This window comes from Monodelphis domestica, chromosome 5 (genome assembly GCF_027887165.1).
Source record: "Monodelphis domestica isolate mMonDom1 chromosome 5, mMonDom1.pri, whole genome shotgun sequence".
NCBI classification, from domain to species: domain Eukaryota; kingdom Metazoa; phylum Chordata; class Mammalia; order Didelphimorphia; family Didelphidae; genus Monodelphis; species Monodelphis domestica.
The window spans coordinates 98,020,818-98,037,812 of NC_077231.1; the positions used below are offsets into that span (position 1 = coordinate 98,020,818).

General features: G+C 56.2%; 1 protein-coding gene across 1 annotated transcript in view; it reads left to right on the plus strand.

The window, feature by feature from the left end:
- Window positions 1-15,746, plus strand: part of TOM1 (target of myb1 membrane trafficking protein) — a 48,627-nt gene extending 32,881 nt beyond the window's left edge. Inside the window, 8 exon segments of the mRNA XM_007503382.3 lie at window positions 575-708; window positions 1,109-1,142; window positions 1,616-1,712; window positions 2,386-2,509; window positions 8,251-8,326; window positions 13,002-13,061; window positions 14,304-14,346; window positions 14,685-15,746. Coding sequence (XP_007503444.2) covers window positions 575-708; window positions 1,109-1,142; window positions 1,616-1,712; window positions 2,386-2,509; window positions 8,251-8,326; window positions 13,002-13,061; window positions 14,304-14,346; window positions 14,685-14,821 — 705 coding nt within the window. The 3' untranslated portion in view covers window positions 14,822-15,746.
- Window positions 15,747-16,995: the final 1,249 nt, after the last annotated feature.

Sequence of the window (16,995 nt, forward strand, 5' to 3'; positions counted from 1 at the left end):
GGATAGCTCAGTGGGGAGAAAGCCAGACCTGGAATCACGAGGTCCTGGGTTCCAATGTGGCCTCAGACACTTCCTAGCTGGGTGACCCTGGGCAAGTCCCTTAACCCCCATGGTCTAGCCCTGACTGCTCTTCTGCCTTGGAACTTAGTAGTGATTCTAGGGCAGAAGGTCGGGAGTTTTCATCTCTTCGGAGAAGAGGAAAGGGGATGTGAGGGGGAAGGTATTAGCAGGTGAGGCGCTGGGAAGGTTGCTAGAGCATGAAGGGACAGACAAAAGACCGCCAGCGCCACCCCCTCCCCAGCACGGGCGGTGCACGGTCTGGATTCACAGGGGCTCGACTCCAGGCTCTGGCACTTCCACCTTTGTGCCCTGGGGAGTTGCTGTCCCGCTGGGGCCTGAGCCCGGGAGAGCCACTGTGTTGATTGCCCTTTACCCGTCTCCTCTCACCCGATCCTCCCAGTCAGCTGGGGGGCTGGCAGCTACCATTGCTTCATCTCTCAGGCCCGCTCTGCCCCTCCTGGGGCGCTCTCCTCGGTCGGGCTGCCACCCTCCCCTGCTTATCCCTTGTGACCAGGAGCTGAACCGAACGTGCCGGGCCATGCAGCATCGAGTCCTGGAGCTGATCCCGCGAGTCCTCAACGAGCAGCTGACGGAGGAGCTGCTCCTCGTCAACGACAACCTCAACAACGTGTTCCTGCGCCACGAACGGTAGCGCCGAGCCCGCCTGGCCTCCGCCCTCCCCCCCCCCCCCCCGCAGCCGGGCCCTCCAGTGCCCAGGCTCAGCCCCCTCTCGAGGAAGCAGCCGAGAAGTGTGATGGGGGGGGGGGGGGTCGGGGCACAGCCGGGGCCCTTTGCCAGGCCAGGGCCGCTGGGAAGGTCTCCTTGAGGAAACCCGAGCCCCAGACCGGCTCCGGGTGCTTCCGTACCGGGCCAGGATGGGGCCAGGACAGCCCCCGAGGCATTTAGCTCAGGGAGTCTGCGGGCACTCAGGCAGGCCGGGGAGGGTGCAGAGGCAACCGGGACAGCCCCACAGCAAGCCCCGGGGCGGAGGTGGACAGTCCAGGCTCGTCTCCCAGAGCCGCCCTGAGCCCCTTCTGCTTCCTCACAGGTTTGAGCGGTTCCGAACCGGCCAGCCCACCAAGGTAAGAGCCTGGAGAGGATCTTTTCAGTTCTTGGATACCTCTGGCCCCTACAGCCTGGCCCGTCACCCGACACCCCCTCCATCTCCCACCTCCACACCTTTGTACTGACCCGCTGTCCCCTGTCCCTACTCGGCTGGCCTTTGTTTCTTTCAGAATTCAATTGCAATTCTGGAGCCCCGAGCTCCAGAGGCATTGTTCTGAGGCTCCCAACCCCAAACGGAGAGCGACTCTCCACCCCCCCGCCCAGGGACCCCGCATTCCCCATGTGTCTGTGCCCACCTCCGGCGGCCTCTCCTGCTAGACCAGAAACTTCCTTGCCTGCTTCGTTTCTGCCTCGGTCCCTAGCGGGGGTTCGTAACTCTGAGGGACCAATGGGAGCCATCCCGCCGCCTGTGCAGGGCTCCCCCCAGCCGCTGAGGCAGGAAGGCCCCAGAGTTCTCGGGTGCCCCCCTGACCCCGCTTCCCTTCTGCAGGTCCCAAGCCAGGGGGAGCCTGCCAGCAATCTGATTGACCTCAGCTCGGGGCCTGCCCCCGCCTCGGGCCCCCTCCCCACTCAGCTGGCCAGCATGAGTAAGTGAAGGGCGTAGTTCTGGCCCAGGCTGTGGTGCTGGGGCCCTCCTATGGGAAGGGAAGCTTCCCCATGTAGCCCCAGGGTGGGAGCCCCCAGCCTCTGCCCCAGGCCCTCCCTCGCTAGGAGACCAGGGGATGCCCTCAGGTTGCTGGAGGCCCTGAGGCCCCCCTAGGAGCCTGACCTGGGGCAGCCTCCAGGGCACCCTGCCTGCCCAGTCCTATGGCGGAGGAAGGAGACCTTCTTCCCCCTCCTGCTCCTTCTAGCTCAGGAATGGAATGATTCCTTCAGTCCTATTGGATCTTCTCCCATCTCCATGCCTTTGCACCGGCTGTGCCCCCTACCTGGAATCCTTTCCTTCCTCAACCTGACCCCTACCCACACCTCGTAGAAGCCTTCTCATGCCAAGACACAGGCCAAGCTCCACCCTATCCCCATGCCCAGTCTCCCCTTGATGGTTAAGAGGCAGTGAGGTGGTAGTGAGCACTGGGCCTGGAGCCCCAGATGGTGCCACCCAGGAAGAAGCCCAGAGCGCCCTCCCAGCCTCCCTGGAGCCTGTGGCATTGCCCCTGGGAGCCTCCTGAGGCTAGGGCTGGCTTCTTACCCAGCCCGGGCTCTGTGGCCGTGGAGGTGCTCATGGGATGCTCACTGGCCGGCCCGGCCTCTTTCCCTCAGACCTGGGCCCTGGCGGAGGCGGCGGTGCCACCCTGCAGTCTCTGGAAACCCCAGCAAAACTGGAAGACGAGTTTGACATGTTCGCCCTGACGCGGGGGAGCTCACTGTCCGACCAGCGCAAGGAGTGAGTGGGGGTGCGGGAGGTTCTGGGGAGGGCTGTGGCACCCCCATCCTTGCCACATCAGGCTCCAAGAAGGAGGGGGCCCGTGTGCCCAGGTGCTTGCTGCTCAGCCAGGTTCGGCCAGTGAGCCCATCCCCAAGTCTGGCCAGTGCAGTCCTGGGAGCAGGCTGAGCCCTGGGCTGGGGGCCCAGCATGACCACTCACTGCCTGCAAGGAGGGGGAATTCCCCCAGGACCCCTCACGGCCTTCCTCCGAGCCCCAAGTCACTCCCTCTGCCAGGCCTCAGTTTCCTCCTCTGTGAATAAGGAGATTAGACTTGGTGGCCTTTGAGGCTCTGTGCTCTGGGCCAGGGGGCTGGACCAGTCTATGAAGGCCCTTTGGCCTCCAGACCAAAGAGCCTCCCCTATGGAATAAGGATGTCAGGGGGCAGCCAGGTGGCTCAGTGGATAGAAGGCCAGGCCTAGAGGTGGAAGGTCCTGGGATCAAATCTGACCTCTGACACTTCCCAGCTGTGTGACCCTGGGCAAGTCACTTGACCCCCACTGCCTAGCCCTTACCACTCTTCGGCCTTGGAGCCAATATACAGTATTGACTCCAAGATGGAAGGTGAGGGTTGAAAAAAAAGAATTGGAGTTGGATTAGAGTGACCTGAACTCCGTCCAGTTCCAGGGCTCGGACCCCAGGATGTGTAAGCCAAATATTAAGGGCTACACCAGTGAGGATAATGAGGGGACAACTAGACCACCTCTGTGGCTGGGGAGACTTCATGGCCAACCAGAGGAGGCTAGAAACCTTCACAACCCACACATGCTTCAGTTGCATTCAATTGAGACACTGGCACAAATCCAGGGGTTTTAGTCCATCCCTCAGAGGGAGCGAGGTGGGCACCACAACCCCGAAGAGCCTGAGCCCTGGCCCCTCCTCAGTCTCCCAGTCCCCACCCAGAGAGGCCCCTAGCGGAAAGCCAGTTGCGCTGGTGGTAAAAGTGGAGGGTTTTGCCCCAGCTTTTCTCCTGCCCCAGAAGGTGCTATTTATCTGCCCAGATAAGGCTGCCATCTCTGGCTGGGCTCTGTGTCCTCGGGCCCTCTTTGGGGCATCCTGGAGGCGTTCTCACAGGAATCCACATTGGCCTGAGTCCCTCCTGGGAAGCCAGACCTGCTCTTCCTCCCCTGCTCCCAGCTGGCTCCAGAAGCCTCATCAGGGAGGGCTGGCACCCCTGCGATTCATGGGTATGAAGATTTTTGTCCTCAGGACCTAGCTGTGGGCAGCCCCTGGGATCCTAGCAGGAAGGGAAGGTCACCCCAAGAGCACCGGCCACAGGCTTACTCAGTGCGTGCCAGACCCCCAGCCTCCAGGTCAGTGAGATCTCTGCATTGGTCATTGAGGTTCTCCCAAAGGAGGCTCCTGCCTCCCCACTCCGGCCAATCTTTTAATACCCAAATGGGATTGTCTGTAGTTCTAGGCAAATCCTTGGTACTTTTCTTGGACCTTGGCCAGGCCACTGCCCACACAAGCTCCAATTTGGAGTGGACAGTGGCTGCTGCCTTTGGCCAGGGTACGTGCTGTAGTGAATTTAGAGGAAAGCAGGGAATTGAGCCACAGATGCCAGCCTCATTGGCCCTGGGCTCTGGCCAGCCAAACTAACAGCTAGACTATAGGACTCTGGACTTTGGTTTCCCTCATCGGTAAAATGACCAGGTCGGACTTTGTGGCTTCTGAAGGGAAAATGAGAAGCAGTGGCTGGAAGTCAGAGTCCAGTTTAGGATTGATGAAAGGAAAAGCTGCTGAATAGCTTGAAGTACCCCAAAGTGAGAAGGGAGAGGGGATCACCTCTTACCCGGGGTCTTCAAATGAAGGCTGGGATACCCCTTGGCAGGCATACCCCAAACAGGATTTCAGTTCAGGTTAAATCAGTTGGCCTCTGAGGGCCCTTCCATCTCATTCCACTTTGTTCTTGGGTGCTGGAGCCTTCCTGATCCTAGTCTGCAGCGAATTTCCTGCCTACAACCTTCCCTGACTCATGATCTTTGCTTATTCCTTGATTTCTCCTCAGCTGCCCAACTCCTCCCTGTAACAGTTAAAATTTAGGAATATGGGGAGACTGAGGCAGGTAGAAATTAGTTTCTCTCTGCAAGGAGTATTATATTTTTTAGAGGTTTATTAAGGATTAAAGAATATACAAGTAAGAAACATGTGCCTAGGCCAGAGGCCTAGACAAAATAACCTCACATCACGGAAGAGACGCGTCTGCTCCAAAACAGAAGTCCAAAAAAGAGAGCTAAAAGCTTTTGCAATCAGGTTAAATACCTTCTCAATCTCGGCCCAGGTGAGATTACAAAGCATTCTGGGGAAGTGGAGCAAGGAATTGTGGGGATTGAAGTCCAGAGTTCAAGTCCAATTTTACATCCCCCACCACTTGGTGATAGTGTGGCTGATTGATTGATCACTGGGCTACCTCTTGGGCTTGATGCTCAAGCTTTCAGCCACCTCCCCCCACTCCATATTCCACCTCCACTGCCCAGGGTCACAGCAGGAGGGGAAGGAAGTGTGTGCTTCTTTACAGGGCCCTGGGAGAGTGAGCTGGCATGGGGCAGGGTGGGGAATGAGGCCACTAGAAAGGCAGAGTCTTTGCTGCCTTCCTCCCTGCTACTGTGGTGGAGAAGAATGCTGCAAACAGGGAATCCTGGAAGGGCAAGAGAAAGACTCCCAGGCTTAAGACGAAAGCTGGCCTATTGGCCCATGCTCCTCACTGCTGTCCCCATAATGGACCAGTTGGCTGGTCCATCACTTCAGAGGGGAAGCACATGCCCTGTGGATCCAGTAGGGCCCAGCAGATTTTTCTGCGTAAGGAGCATCTTCTATTTATTCCCTGCACTCAGCTCAGAAGCTCTTCTTGCTACCTGTGTGTGGGCATGTCTGCCCAGCAGTGCCTCATGGCCACCGCCTTCTTCCTCCTGTATGCCATCATGTACAGCAGCCCCTTCATAGACAAGGACGTCTTTGACAAGTTTGACCGCAGATGGCCCAAGCCCTCTGCTTCCAACCACACCGGAAGGGTCTCATTCTCTTCTCTCCCCTATCTCCCTCCTTGGCTGCTAAAAAGGATTGACAGTAAGGGTAGCCTGCCATGACCCTGAGGACCCTCGATCACCATGGTGCCCCTCCCCCTCAAGAAATGCTATATTTATGATGTGTGCCCACCCATGCTGGGCAGGGAGGAGATGGAGAGGAGCTGAGTTATAGGGTGGGAACAGCAGGGACACAGGGCACACAGGAGGTAGAGGGAGAATATTGTGCTTCCTGGTGAGCAGATGTTTGCCTTTCAAAAGGGAAGGCAAATTGTGCAACCCAGTTAGGGTGGTGTATCTGCAGGTACTTCATTTCTGCATCAGGATTGGAAGAAGTGTGGTGTGGTAGAAAGAGCCTCAGGCCAGAAGTCCCAGCTCACCCTGTTTTCTTTTCCTAAAATGAGCTGATCCCTTGCTGCCTGAGCCTCAGTGGCTAGGCATATTGTCTCTTATCCAGCCCTTCCTTTGACATATGAGATTGCTGAGGCCCAAAGAGGTTAGGATTTATCTAAATAACATCTCAGAGGCGGGACGTGTCCTGGATGCCAGGGCAGGCAGCAAGAATCCCTGTACTATTTCTTTGGCAAGTTCTTAATGATGCTGAGAGATGTCTGCTGGGAATCTGGGGTAGTCTATTTGCAAGACTTCTTTAAGGCCAGAATAAACCGAGCCATCCCCAGGAGCCAGGAGAATGTTAAACTTGATCTCTAAGTCATAGGGTCACTCACTCAGCATTCAGTTTCTGCCTCACCCAGAGTGTATGTAAGGTGTCTAGTCTCTTGGAAAGATCTGTTTCCCCAGCCACATGGGTCAGCTGTAGCCCATCTAACCCACCTGCCCAGAACTGGGCTGTCTCTTGCTTTTGGCACTTTCCATACCAGAGAAACTATATGGCCTTCACCCCAGCTCTGGTTACACCCTGCCTCTTCGAGGGCCTTGCTCTCAGACACAACAGCAATTGGCCTTCTTCCCTAATTTCCTGGCACAGGAATACAGGATCTAGGCTGCCTCCCAGCCTCTTCCAGGCTCTCCACCTTATCACCTCTTAGTTGTTTCTCTGGACTTCGGCTGGGTCTGATGAGGCTTGGATCCAGCCTCCTCCTTAACACTGTCAAGACTGACTCACTTCCGGGGGGGGGGGGGGCGGGGGGGGGTTGGGAGATGGGAGTCACTCTGGACTCAGGACTCCGGAATTAGAGCTATAATGTCTTTACTTTGGGAATTCCCAGGTGAGGCTGCTCTGCCTCCCAGGGTAGGTCAGCACTTCTGTTCTGAGACTCATCAGTGGTATAGGGCTGGACTTGGAGGCAGGAAAATGTGATTTAGAATCCTGCATCAAACATGCTTCTAGCCAGGAGACCCGGGGTGAATCCTCTTGCTGTCCTCAGCCTTAGTCCTTTATAAAATGGGGATAATAATAGCACCTGCCTCACAGAGCTGTAGTAGGAATAAGTCTCAACTAAAATCCTACTTCTCCAGGAAGCCTTTCCCAATCCTTCTTAATTCTCATGCCTTCCCTCTTAATTTTTTTTTTACCACCCTTACCTTCTGTCTTAGAATCAATACTGGGTATTGTTCCTAAGGCAGAAGAGCGGTAAGAGCTGGCAATGGGGGTCAAATGACTTGCCCAGGGTCACACTGCTAGGAAGTGTCTGAGGCCAGATATGAACCTTGGACCTCTCATCTCTAGACTTGACTCTCAATCCACTGAGCTACCCAGCTGCCCTTTCTCCAGGACTGTGTGTGTGAATGGGCATCCCATTGTAGGATCCCATCTTCTAGGGTTAGCTTCAACCCTCTTCCATTTGGCTTCCTCCCAGTGAGGGGGGCCAGGCCAGCTTGGCGCAGGGGCAGTTTGAGCTCCCCCTGGAGAGGAGGCCCCTTGGGTGAGAGGGACTTGTCCCTAGTTTGGACAGTTGGTATCCCCTGGAACAACATCTTTTTTGTGGTCCTTTTGATGTACTCGAGGCTCTGGGATCACAGCTGGTATCAGTTTGTAACCTGATTATTAGCCTGCTCAGGATTGGAGACATGGATTCACGTCAGGCGAGTGCTACCTCCCAGAGTTCATATTCTAATAGGGACACAGCGCACACAGGACATCACAGGTACCTAGGCAGTGCTCCCCGGAAGGGTGGGAGCCTCCCTGTTCCCCTTCCCAGCCCCAGGACTCTTACACAGGTCTCTTTTCTACCCCCCCCCCCCCCCAGGGTTTGCAAGGTGCTTTGTGTATATCATCTTCATGGATGTCTATTCATGTAGATTGTCTCATTTATTCCTTACAATAGCCCCTTGTGGTTAGCAAGCTCCCTTTTACAGATAGGGAACTGAGATTAAGTGACTTGCCCAAGGTCTTACAGCTAATAACTGTCTGAGGCAGGATTCAGATTCACATCTTCCTGCCTGTTGGCCTCAGGCCTTAGAAACATTCCAGCAGGATAAAGACTAGATCTGATTCTGTTCTGCAGAGGAAGGAAGTGGGCTCAGGCCAACGAAACCCCCCCCCCCACACACACACACACACACTGGCTTTCCGTTAGCCCAGGCGCTGGCTCCCTCCCTGCTCCTGTGGGTGCAGCAGCGCCGCTCCAGCCTGTGGACCTTGGCAGGCTCACATCATCCATAGCCCCCTCCTTAACTTGGCTCTTCCTGAGTGGCCACATCGGTCTCTTTCAGGGTCAAGTACGAAGCCCCCCAGGCTAAGGATGGACTGGCAGGAGCACTAGATGCCCGGCAGCAGAACACTGGAGCGGTAAGTCCGGCAACCTGGGCCCTGTGCCCAGCTCTGTGCCCATCCCAGAGGTTACAGACACGAAACTAAAGCTGTTCCCACCCCCAGAGAGCTCATGTTCGCTAGCACCAAGCCTCTTACAGTCACTCAGCTGGGCAGGACGGTGGAGTGAAGAGTGCTGTGGATGGGGGTCCGGGAAGACTTGATCCCCCTGCAGATGCCAAAGAGCAAGTCCCTTCAGCTCTCTAGGCCTCCGTTTCCTTAACTGCAAAAGGAGGGGATTAGACTCAGTGGCCTCTTACGTCCCTCCTTCCCTAAATCTGGGATCCTGTGAGAAGTCCATGCCAGAACTCCCTACACCAAGTGTGCCGCACTTCAGGCCTGGGGCCCACTGAGCAGCTCGCTAAGAAAGCAGACTGGGGGGCTGAACATCTATGCAGGAGTGTTGGGGGGGACACAGGGTGGGCAGAGGAAGCGTGGCATGGGATGCCATTACTCAGGGCAGAGCTCGTGTAGGCCAGCCCTTTCATTTTACAGAGAAGGAGGCCAGAGTTTTCCCAAGTTAGCACAGAGGAGAAACTTTGTGGGAGATTGAGCAACCTGCCATGGGTCACACAGCTAGTGTCCAGGGCAGAATTCAAACCCAGGTCTTTATGACTCCAACACTAGGCACTAAACAATCTGGGGACGCATGGGACTTTCCCCAGTGGGCTCCACTAAGAGGCAGAGGACCTGAGTTCAATCCCTGTAGGACCTGCAGCCATTCCATCCCCCTCTGCACCTGTCTCTTCATCTGCAAAATGAGGGGGTTGGGCTCAAAGGACCCTCCGGTCCCCTCCAGCTCTCAATTTCAGAGCTTGTGGCCTTGACTAAGTGATTCCCCTCACTGGGCTTCAGTTTCTGCACTTCTAAAATTGTGGGGCCCCTGGGTGGGGGGAGCTTTCCTGTTCTTTGTCCTGGGAGCTCTGGCAGAGAGCCCCAAAGCAGGGCTTGGTGCAGGGCTCAGGGCTCTGGGTGTGGATGTATGGGGGCCAGGAGGTCAACACTGGCAGGAAAACTGTAGGAGAGATTGGGTCCTGGCTTCATTCATCTTTGATGGCTGCAGGGCAGGGAGGGACTTCAGGTCCAGGCTGCCTAAAGCCTCAGTAAAGTCCTGGCCATGGGTGTAAAGACAAGACTTCCATAGACTGTCAGAGCCACAAGGGCTCTTTGGCCCTCGGATCCAACATCCTCATTTGACTGAGGAGGAAACTGAGGCTCAGGCCTGCCCCCATTTCTCAGGAAGAGACCAAGGCCCGGGCACACAGGGACTGGTGTGGGTAAAGCTGGGTGGTTCCACACAGGTGGCCCGGGTGGCCTGGCTAGCCAGGAGCACAGCTCAGACTTCCCCCAGATCTCCCGTCTCCTGGGCCAGTGAGCTATCCATTGGGCCCTCGGGCCTCCCCTTCCAGCACTCACAAAACATCTAGAAAGTGTCGAGGAGAATAGGGAGTCCTAATTCCTCCCGTTTCTGCGGTGCCCCTGGTTCTTGGATAAGCCCTGGCAGCTTGGATAAGCATCACAGATGGGGAAACTGAGATTCCGACGGGGTTAGGGACTTGTTCGGAGGCAGCCTGATGAGGCCAGTGCCATAAAGTGGTGAGCAGGAGCCACTGGGTACTCAGTGGATAGAGAGCCAGGCCTAGAGGCCCTGGGTTCCAATCTGGCCTCAGACACTTCCTAGCTGAGTGACCCTGGGCAAGTCATGAACCCCCATGGCCTAGTCCTTCCTGCTCTTTGCCTTAGAACCAATACATGATATTGATTGTAAGCCAGAAAGTAAGGGTTTTGTTGGGGTTTTTTAAGGTGGTGAGTGCCCTGTTACCAAAAGTGTTCAAACAGAGAGGTTGTGGGGGAGATTGAGGAGAGATTCCTCCAAGGGCAGGGGACTGAACAAAATCCCCTCCGGCTCTGCTCAGAGCCTGCAAGTGGCTACACTTCATTTCGTTTATCCCACAAGTTGAGGAGCTTGCTTCTCTGGCCCATTCTTGTGAAGCTTTTTGGATCCTTGGACCAAGACACTTTAGAGCGCTGAGAGTGGCTCTCGGGGAGGTAGGAGCAGGGGTGGAGCCCCTCCATTTCCTCCCCTTGTTCCTCAGAAAACAATAAGGTGTCTTGAATTGGCGGCATCTCCCCATGGGGGCGACCTGGGCGTCCTGGGGACCCCAGAGTCTTGTCCTTTGTCTGCCTGCTCTCTGGAGCCTTCAGTGCTGATGTTTTCTCAACTAGATGGAAGGCAGCAGTGAGGAGGCCCTCAGCACCTGGATGGCGAATCAGGGAATGGTGAGGCTGGGCCGGGCCAGGCCCTCCGGGGGCCCAAGGGCAAGAGGAGCATTTGGGGGCATAGCAAGCCAAGAAGCAGCACAGTGGGGAAAGCGAGCCCACAAGGGCCAGTGGCCGAGGACGTGGGGCCTCCCCTTGTCCACATAGGCCCCTGCTGCCGGGTCCCCCACATGCTCCACTGCCCTTCTGGGAAGGGACGGGGCAGACTGCCCCAGAGGCTATCGGGCACTTTGCTGAAACTGGCCCTGCCTTTCTCTTCTGCCTCTACAGCCCTGGGCATCTGGTGCTTCCGCAGGGGCCGGGTTAGGCCACCTGGGAATAGGCCTGTGAAGAGCTTTCTCCCTAGGCTGTGCTTTCAGGGACAGCAGGGCTGGAAAGGCTATCCGTGGTGGGTGAGGATGCCCAAGAGGAGCCCTCCTGCTTGGCTCAGGTTCTGTGTGGCTTCTGCTTCTGACCCATTCTGGGCTAGTGGCCCATGGAGGGGACAGTGCTTGGGGATTATTCTGGAGCTTGTGGATTAGTTGTTGGTTGGTTGAAAACAAACTCTCTGTCTCTCTCTGTCTCTCTCCCCCTCCCTCCCTCTCTCTGCTCTCTCTCCCCTCTCTCTCCTCCCTTTCTCTTCTCTCTCTCTCCCCTCCCTCCTCCCTCTCCCTCCTCCCTTTCTCTCCCTCTCTCCCTCTTTCCCCCCCCCTCTCTCTCTCTATCTATCTCTATCTCTATCTCCCTCTCTGTCTCCCTCTCTCTCCCTCTCCCTCTCTGTCTCTCTCTTCCTCTCCCTCTCTCCCTCTCCCTCTTTCTTCTCCCTCTTTCCCTCTCTCCCTCTCTCTTTCCCTCTCTCTCTGTCTCTCCCTCTCTCTCTCCCTCTCCTTCTCTGTCTCTCTCCCTCTTTCCCTCTCTCCCTCTCTCTCTCTTTCCCTCTCCCTCTCTCTCTCTCTCTGTCTCCCTCTCCCTCTTTCCCTCTCTCCCTCTCTTTCCCTCTATCTCTCTCTCTCCCTCTCTCTCTCCCTCTCCCTCTCTGTCTCTCTCTGTCTCTCCCTCCCTCTCTCACTCTCCCTTTCCCTCTCTCTCTCTCTCTCTCTATATATATATATATATATATAATCTGACTGTTCTCTCCCTTGTTTCCTCCCTCTGTCCCCATTATCCCTTTCTCCCTTCCTCTATCTCTCTCCTCCCCTCTTCTTCCCTCTCCCTCTCTCCTCATTATCTCCTAGCCATGATTTCTGAAAAAAGAGAAGCTTCCTCAAACCCTTCATTGCTGTCTCTCTGGCAGCCGAGTCCTTGTGCCATAGCCATTGGTCTTGTGACCCAGGCTAGCCGGCTTTCCTCTGACCCTTCTCCTCCCTCCAGCTCTTCCGAGGGTTCCACTGGGATCCCTGAGCCCCAGAGGCATATAAGGAGGGTGGTCAGTCAGTCTGTGGTACCCCCATCAGAGAAAGAGAGCAGAACCAAAGGGATAGGAGTCAGCCCTGAGCCATACTCCAACATGAGGGGGTTCAGGCAAGGCTTCCTGGGCCAACAGTTCCTGGAGCTGGCTCCCCAGGCCCATCTCTCCACCATTAACTGGTCATGTTCCTGCCAGTCTCCTCCCCTAATGATATGAACTATAAGAAGAAATCACCCAGAATTCTCTGCAGAGCCCTCACCCACCTATGTAGAAAAATCCAGCTTTAAAGCCTGGATGGCTAGGGTCAAATCTGGCCTCTAATATATCCTGGCTGTGGGATCCTGGTCAAGTCACTTACCTCTAGTCCAGTAGTGTCAAGGGCTGTACATTGACATAGAAAACCACAAATGAACATTATCTGTGTGTCATTTATCTTGTGAAATACTTCCCAATTATTTTTTTTAAGCTTTACCTTCCATCTTAGAATTAATATTGGATATTGGTTCCAAGACAGAAGAGTGATAAGGACTAGGCAATGGGAGATAAGTGACTTGTCCAGGGTCACCCAGCTGGGAAATGTCCGAAGTCAAATTTGAACCCAGGATCCCCCAACTCCAGGCCTGGCTCCCTGTCTTCTAAGCCACCTAGCTGTGCCCTCCCATTACTTTTTAATCTGGTTGAAGCCAGGATCTAGATATCTCTTAAGTCTCAAAGTTGAGAGAAGATGCCAACCTGGACTGGGAGAGGGAATTTTCTTCCCTAGAGCTCCCTTTCCCAGTGATATCAGAGGCCTAGGGCTCCCCATCCCTTATTTGATCACACAGTAGCCCCACAAGGGATTGGTGTGGGGAATTAGCCTGTCTTACAAGAAACTGAGTCAGAGATGAGGGGCCTCACCCCCAGCCCCCTGGCCGGCGCATCCTAGAGCAAAGTCTTCTCCTCAAGGGCCTGTGATGAGTTTTCAGTGTCTCCCTCCTCACCTTGCAGATCCCGGTCACACAGGCATGCCTCATGGAGGACATCGAGCAGTGGCTTTCCACCGACGTGGTGAGTAGCCCCCAAGGCATGAGGGTCCTTGGGGAGGCAGCCCCCCGACCCCCAAAAGGGAGAGCAGAAGGCAGGGAGCCTCCTGTACAAGGGGGATGAAGGAGGATACCAGGTCACCTCTGGCTGATGGGAGCCATGGGGCAAGGACAAGGACAAAGGGCCAGTGTTGCTGCCTCTTCGTGGGAAGGACCAGCCCCTCTTTGTGTAGATGAGTAAACTGAGGCTGGGGCAGAATAGGGGACAGGCCTGGGCTCACGACAACAGTAAGAGCTTCCCTTTGAGGGAGGATTCGGTGCCCGAGCCTGAGGGGCCACTGTCTAAACAGGGTAAGGCCGGAGTGGGAAACAGCCTCTCCTCCAGCACAGGCCAGGCCCGGTCAGGACCAGACAGCCCCCAGCATCGCACCCAAACCCAGGATTCTGAGCAGGGAGGGAGCAGGCACTCCTGGCATTGCCCACTCCCAGACCTCTAGGGCTCTCTCCTTCCCTTGTGGTCTTGGCAGGGAGCTGTCTGGAGCCCGTCTCCCACCATCCCATCATATCCCTCTACTCCTGGCACATGGGCTTCAAAGGAGGGGCGCTAGGTGGAGAAGTGGCTAGAGTCCAGGAGGCTCATCTTCCTGAGTGCCAATTTTGTCTCAGAAACCTCCTAGCTGTGTGACCCTGGCCAAGTCACTTAACCCCCTCTCTTCTGCCTTGGAACCCATATTCAATATTGATTCTAAGATGGAAGATGAAGGTTTTAAAAAATAAATAAGAGTTCATGCCCTGGCCAAGACCAAAGAAGAAGATTCTCGGGCTCTTGGACTGCCTGTGATACAAGCAGCATCTCCTGGAATTTGTCCACCAAAGGCAAAAGTTCTTCCCTCTGCATGACACCAAAGCTGACTGGCCATCCTTGTCTGTCTTATTCGGCTGTCAGTCTGTCCCTCCCCTCTCCCCACCCCCGTCTCCTTCTGTTTTCCTCTGCCTGCCCTCCAACAGTCATCTCCTGTAGCAGTGATCAATGCTCGGGGTCTGTGGGCTGCCTCAGTGGGCAGTGAGGGTCTTCCAGAAGAGGCTGGATGCCCACTTGGAAGGAGCCATGGGCCTCTAGTTGGGAGGGTCGAACCCCCGAGGCAGACCCGGGAGCCAAGGCCCAGCTTCCTGGGTGACTTGGAGCATCTCTGTCCCGGTATAAACTGAAAGGGGTCAGGCTTCGCTGAGAGGCTGTGATCCCAGCATCCTTCTCCTTCTTCCTCAGGGGAATGAAGCGGACGACTCCAAGGGGGTCACCAGCGAAGGTAGTGGTCTCCTTTCCTCACTTCTCACCCCTTCCCCTTCATTGGCTGCCCAGAGAAGCAGCTTGGTCCTCCGAAGGAAACCAAGCCGAGCCCCTTCCCCCTTCATTTAAAAAAAGGTTCACTGATGCTTTTTCGTTATCACTGCCCTGTTCCAATAGTGCCCCCCAGCCCCAGAGGCCAACGCCAGCCGACATCCTGATCTTTCTCTGGCACACAGCCCGTTCCAGACCTGTGGTCTGCCACCCCTCTACTGGGAGGGAAGAGTCCCCTTGGAGCCAGGGCCCCCTCTCTGTCCCTAGGTGCTGGCCACCCTAACCCTCCTCTCTTTCTTTCCATCAAAGAATTCGACAAATTCCTGGAGGAACGGGCCAAGGCTGCTGAGAAGCTCCCCACCCTCCCCAGCCCTCCAGAAGGGCCGCCCGGCTCTACCTCCCAGAAGAAGAAAGACAAAGACGATGACTCCCTCTTTGCCTTATGAGCCCTGGGTTCAAGGGCCCTGCACCCAAGGGGACTGGAGGCCCCTTTCCTTTTACCTGCTAGACCGAGGCCAGGACAGGGCGGTCCGGCCTCATCATTTAGGCTGCTTTGGGGTGGTTTGTTAGCTCTTATCTCAGGAGGAAGCTCAGGCTGGGCCGAGGATGAGGCAAAACTTTGTAGGGAAGACTCGGGCTGTGTCCCGGGGGGTTGGGGCCAGGGCAGATGGCCAGAGGGCCCGGGGCCAGGCTGGCAGGGCTCTCTGCTCATCTTCTGGCTTTTCCTTCCCTCCCCCTCTCCAGCCACTACCTCTCCTGAGTACATGTGGCATCGGCCTTTTCCCCTTAGTTGCCGCCTATCCTTTGCTCCCCTCCTCTCTCAGGGCAGCTCCCTGTGTTCCTCTCCCTGGGGTGCCCTTCTCTGCCCCCCTCCAAGAAGGGGCAGGGCCAGGGTTGGCCCCCCACATCCCCTCTTGGGTTTCTGATGCTGCTTCTGGATCCAGTCCCTGGATAATCAGTCCCGTCTCTGCCCATGCCCAGGAATGCTGCACGAGCTACGCAGGCTGGCCCAGGCCCTTGGGCTGCAGGATGCCAGGGCCCACGTGGGCCCTTTCCTAGCTGCATAGTCCAGGTGAGGGCTGAGGCTGCCTTGGTCCTGCACTTCCTAGGGTGAGCCAGGCCCCCTCTGCCCTGGGCCAGGGCTGACAAATGTGCCTTAGAGCTCCCTGCTCATCCGAGAGCCTCCCCACCCCCAGGATCCCCTCTCTCCCTGGGGAATAGGCCCAAGGATCCATGGCCAGGCAGCCTCTTCAGCAACCAGGAACACACGAGGGCGGAAGTTGGGACCTAGCTGGGCCGGGCTGACTCGGGAGCCCGCATACCTGGGAGATTGGCCTTTTGTATTATTACATATTAAAGGTGGAAAAGCAATGCCTCCGTCCCCTTTGTTGGCCTCCGCGACGCGGTATGGATAGGAAAAAGGCTATAGCAGACGATGGGTGAGCGAGAGAGTCCCGGAGAGCTCCGGGCATGTTCCTCAGGCCCCGTGGGGCCCTCTGTTAATGGCGCAGGAGCTTAGCTCTGGCTGTCCCCGGCACCTCTTTGGGACCCAGGCATTGCACACCAGCCAGGCTTGGGACTGCACAGAGCCTTGGAGAACCCCCAACCCACCCCAGTCATTTAACAGAGGAAGGAACTGAGGCCCAGAGAAGGAACGTAACTTGTCACACACAGGGTAAGAGCAGCAGGGCCTTCAGAGCCTCCCCAGGGCCCCCCACCCCACCTGCTGACTCCCCAGTATTCAAGCTGTCCAGTGGTCCATCCTCACCCCCCCCCCCCATGTCCCCGTACTTCACGTCTTAGTTCCCAGTTTGGTGTCATGCATGATCCTCACAGCAGAGGGGAATGGAAACAATGAGGGAGACCAGAAGCAGCTTCTTGAGCCACATGCCAAGTGCAATAGGTTTCCTTGTGGGCACTGGGCGCCCTGGCGGAGAGTCTTCAAGCAAGGAATGCTCTGGAGCAGTTTCTTGATTTGAGTGGGAGACTCCGACGTCCCTTGAGCCTAAGACAAGGAGACATCCAAACATGGGCTTACTACGTGCTAAGCTCGGGATACAGACAAGTCAGGTGATCCCTTCTGTCAGGGAGCTTGCCTTCAGGCTGGGGAGACCCCGCCTGAGGTCTTTAGGGTGCAGCAAAGCAGCGGGCAAGACTGGAGTGTCTGCCATTCATCTGTCCAGACAGGCACGGTGAGGACTTCTGGGCTGCTGTGGCTACTGAGAAAATGGGGGCTAGAGTGGCTCCCTGGAATCGCTGAGAGCCAGTGGTCTGGGAGTTTGTGGGGGGATCAGGGAAATGTCCCTCCCAAGATTCTTGGACTCACCTGCACATCCATGTAGACAATTGGCAGTTGTGTTAGCAATAGCCCATGTGGTTCCCCTTCTCTGCAAGGGCTTTGCCTTTCCTTCCCTCCTCCCATTCTCTTCTGGGCTGTCTGAAACCGGACTGCCAAAAAGATTCCCCCACCAAAACCTGGCCCCTCGCAACATCTTAACTTTCCAATCGACCGTCCTCACACTCTTTCTGATCTCTGCAGCACTTGACAATGAGGCCAGCTTCTTGTGCACTATCACTTCTCCGGGTTCTCTTTTCTCTCTTCCTCTCTCCTCTTTCCTCT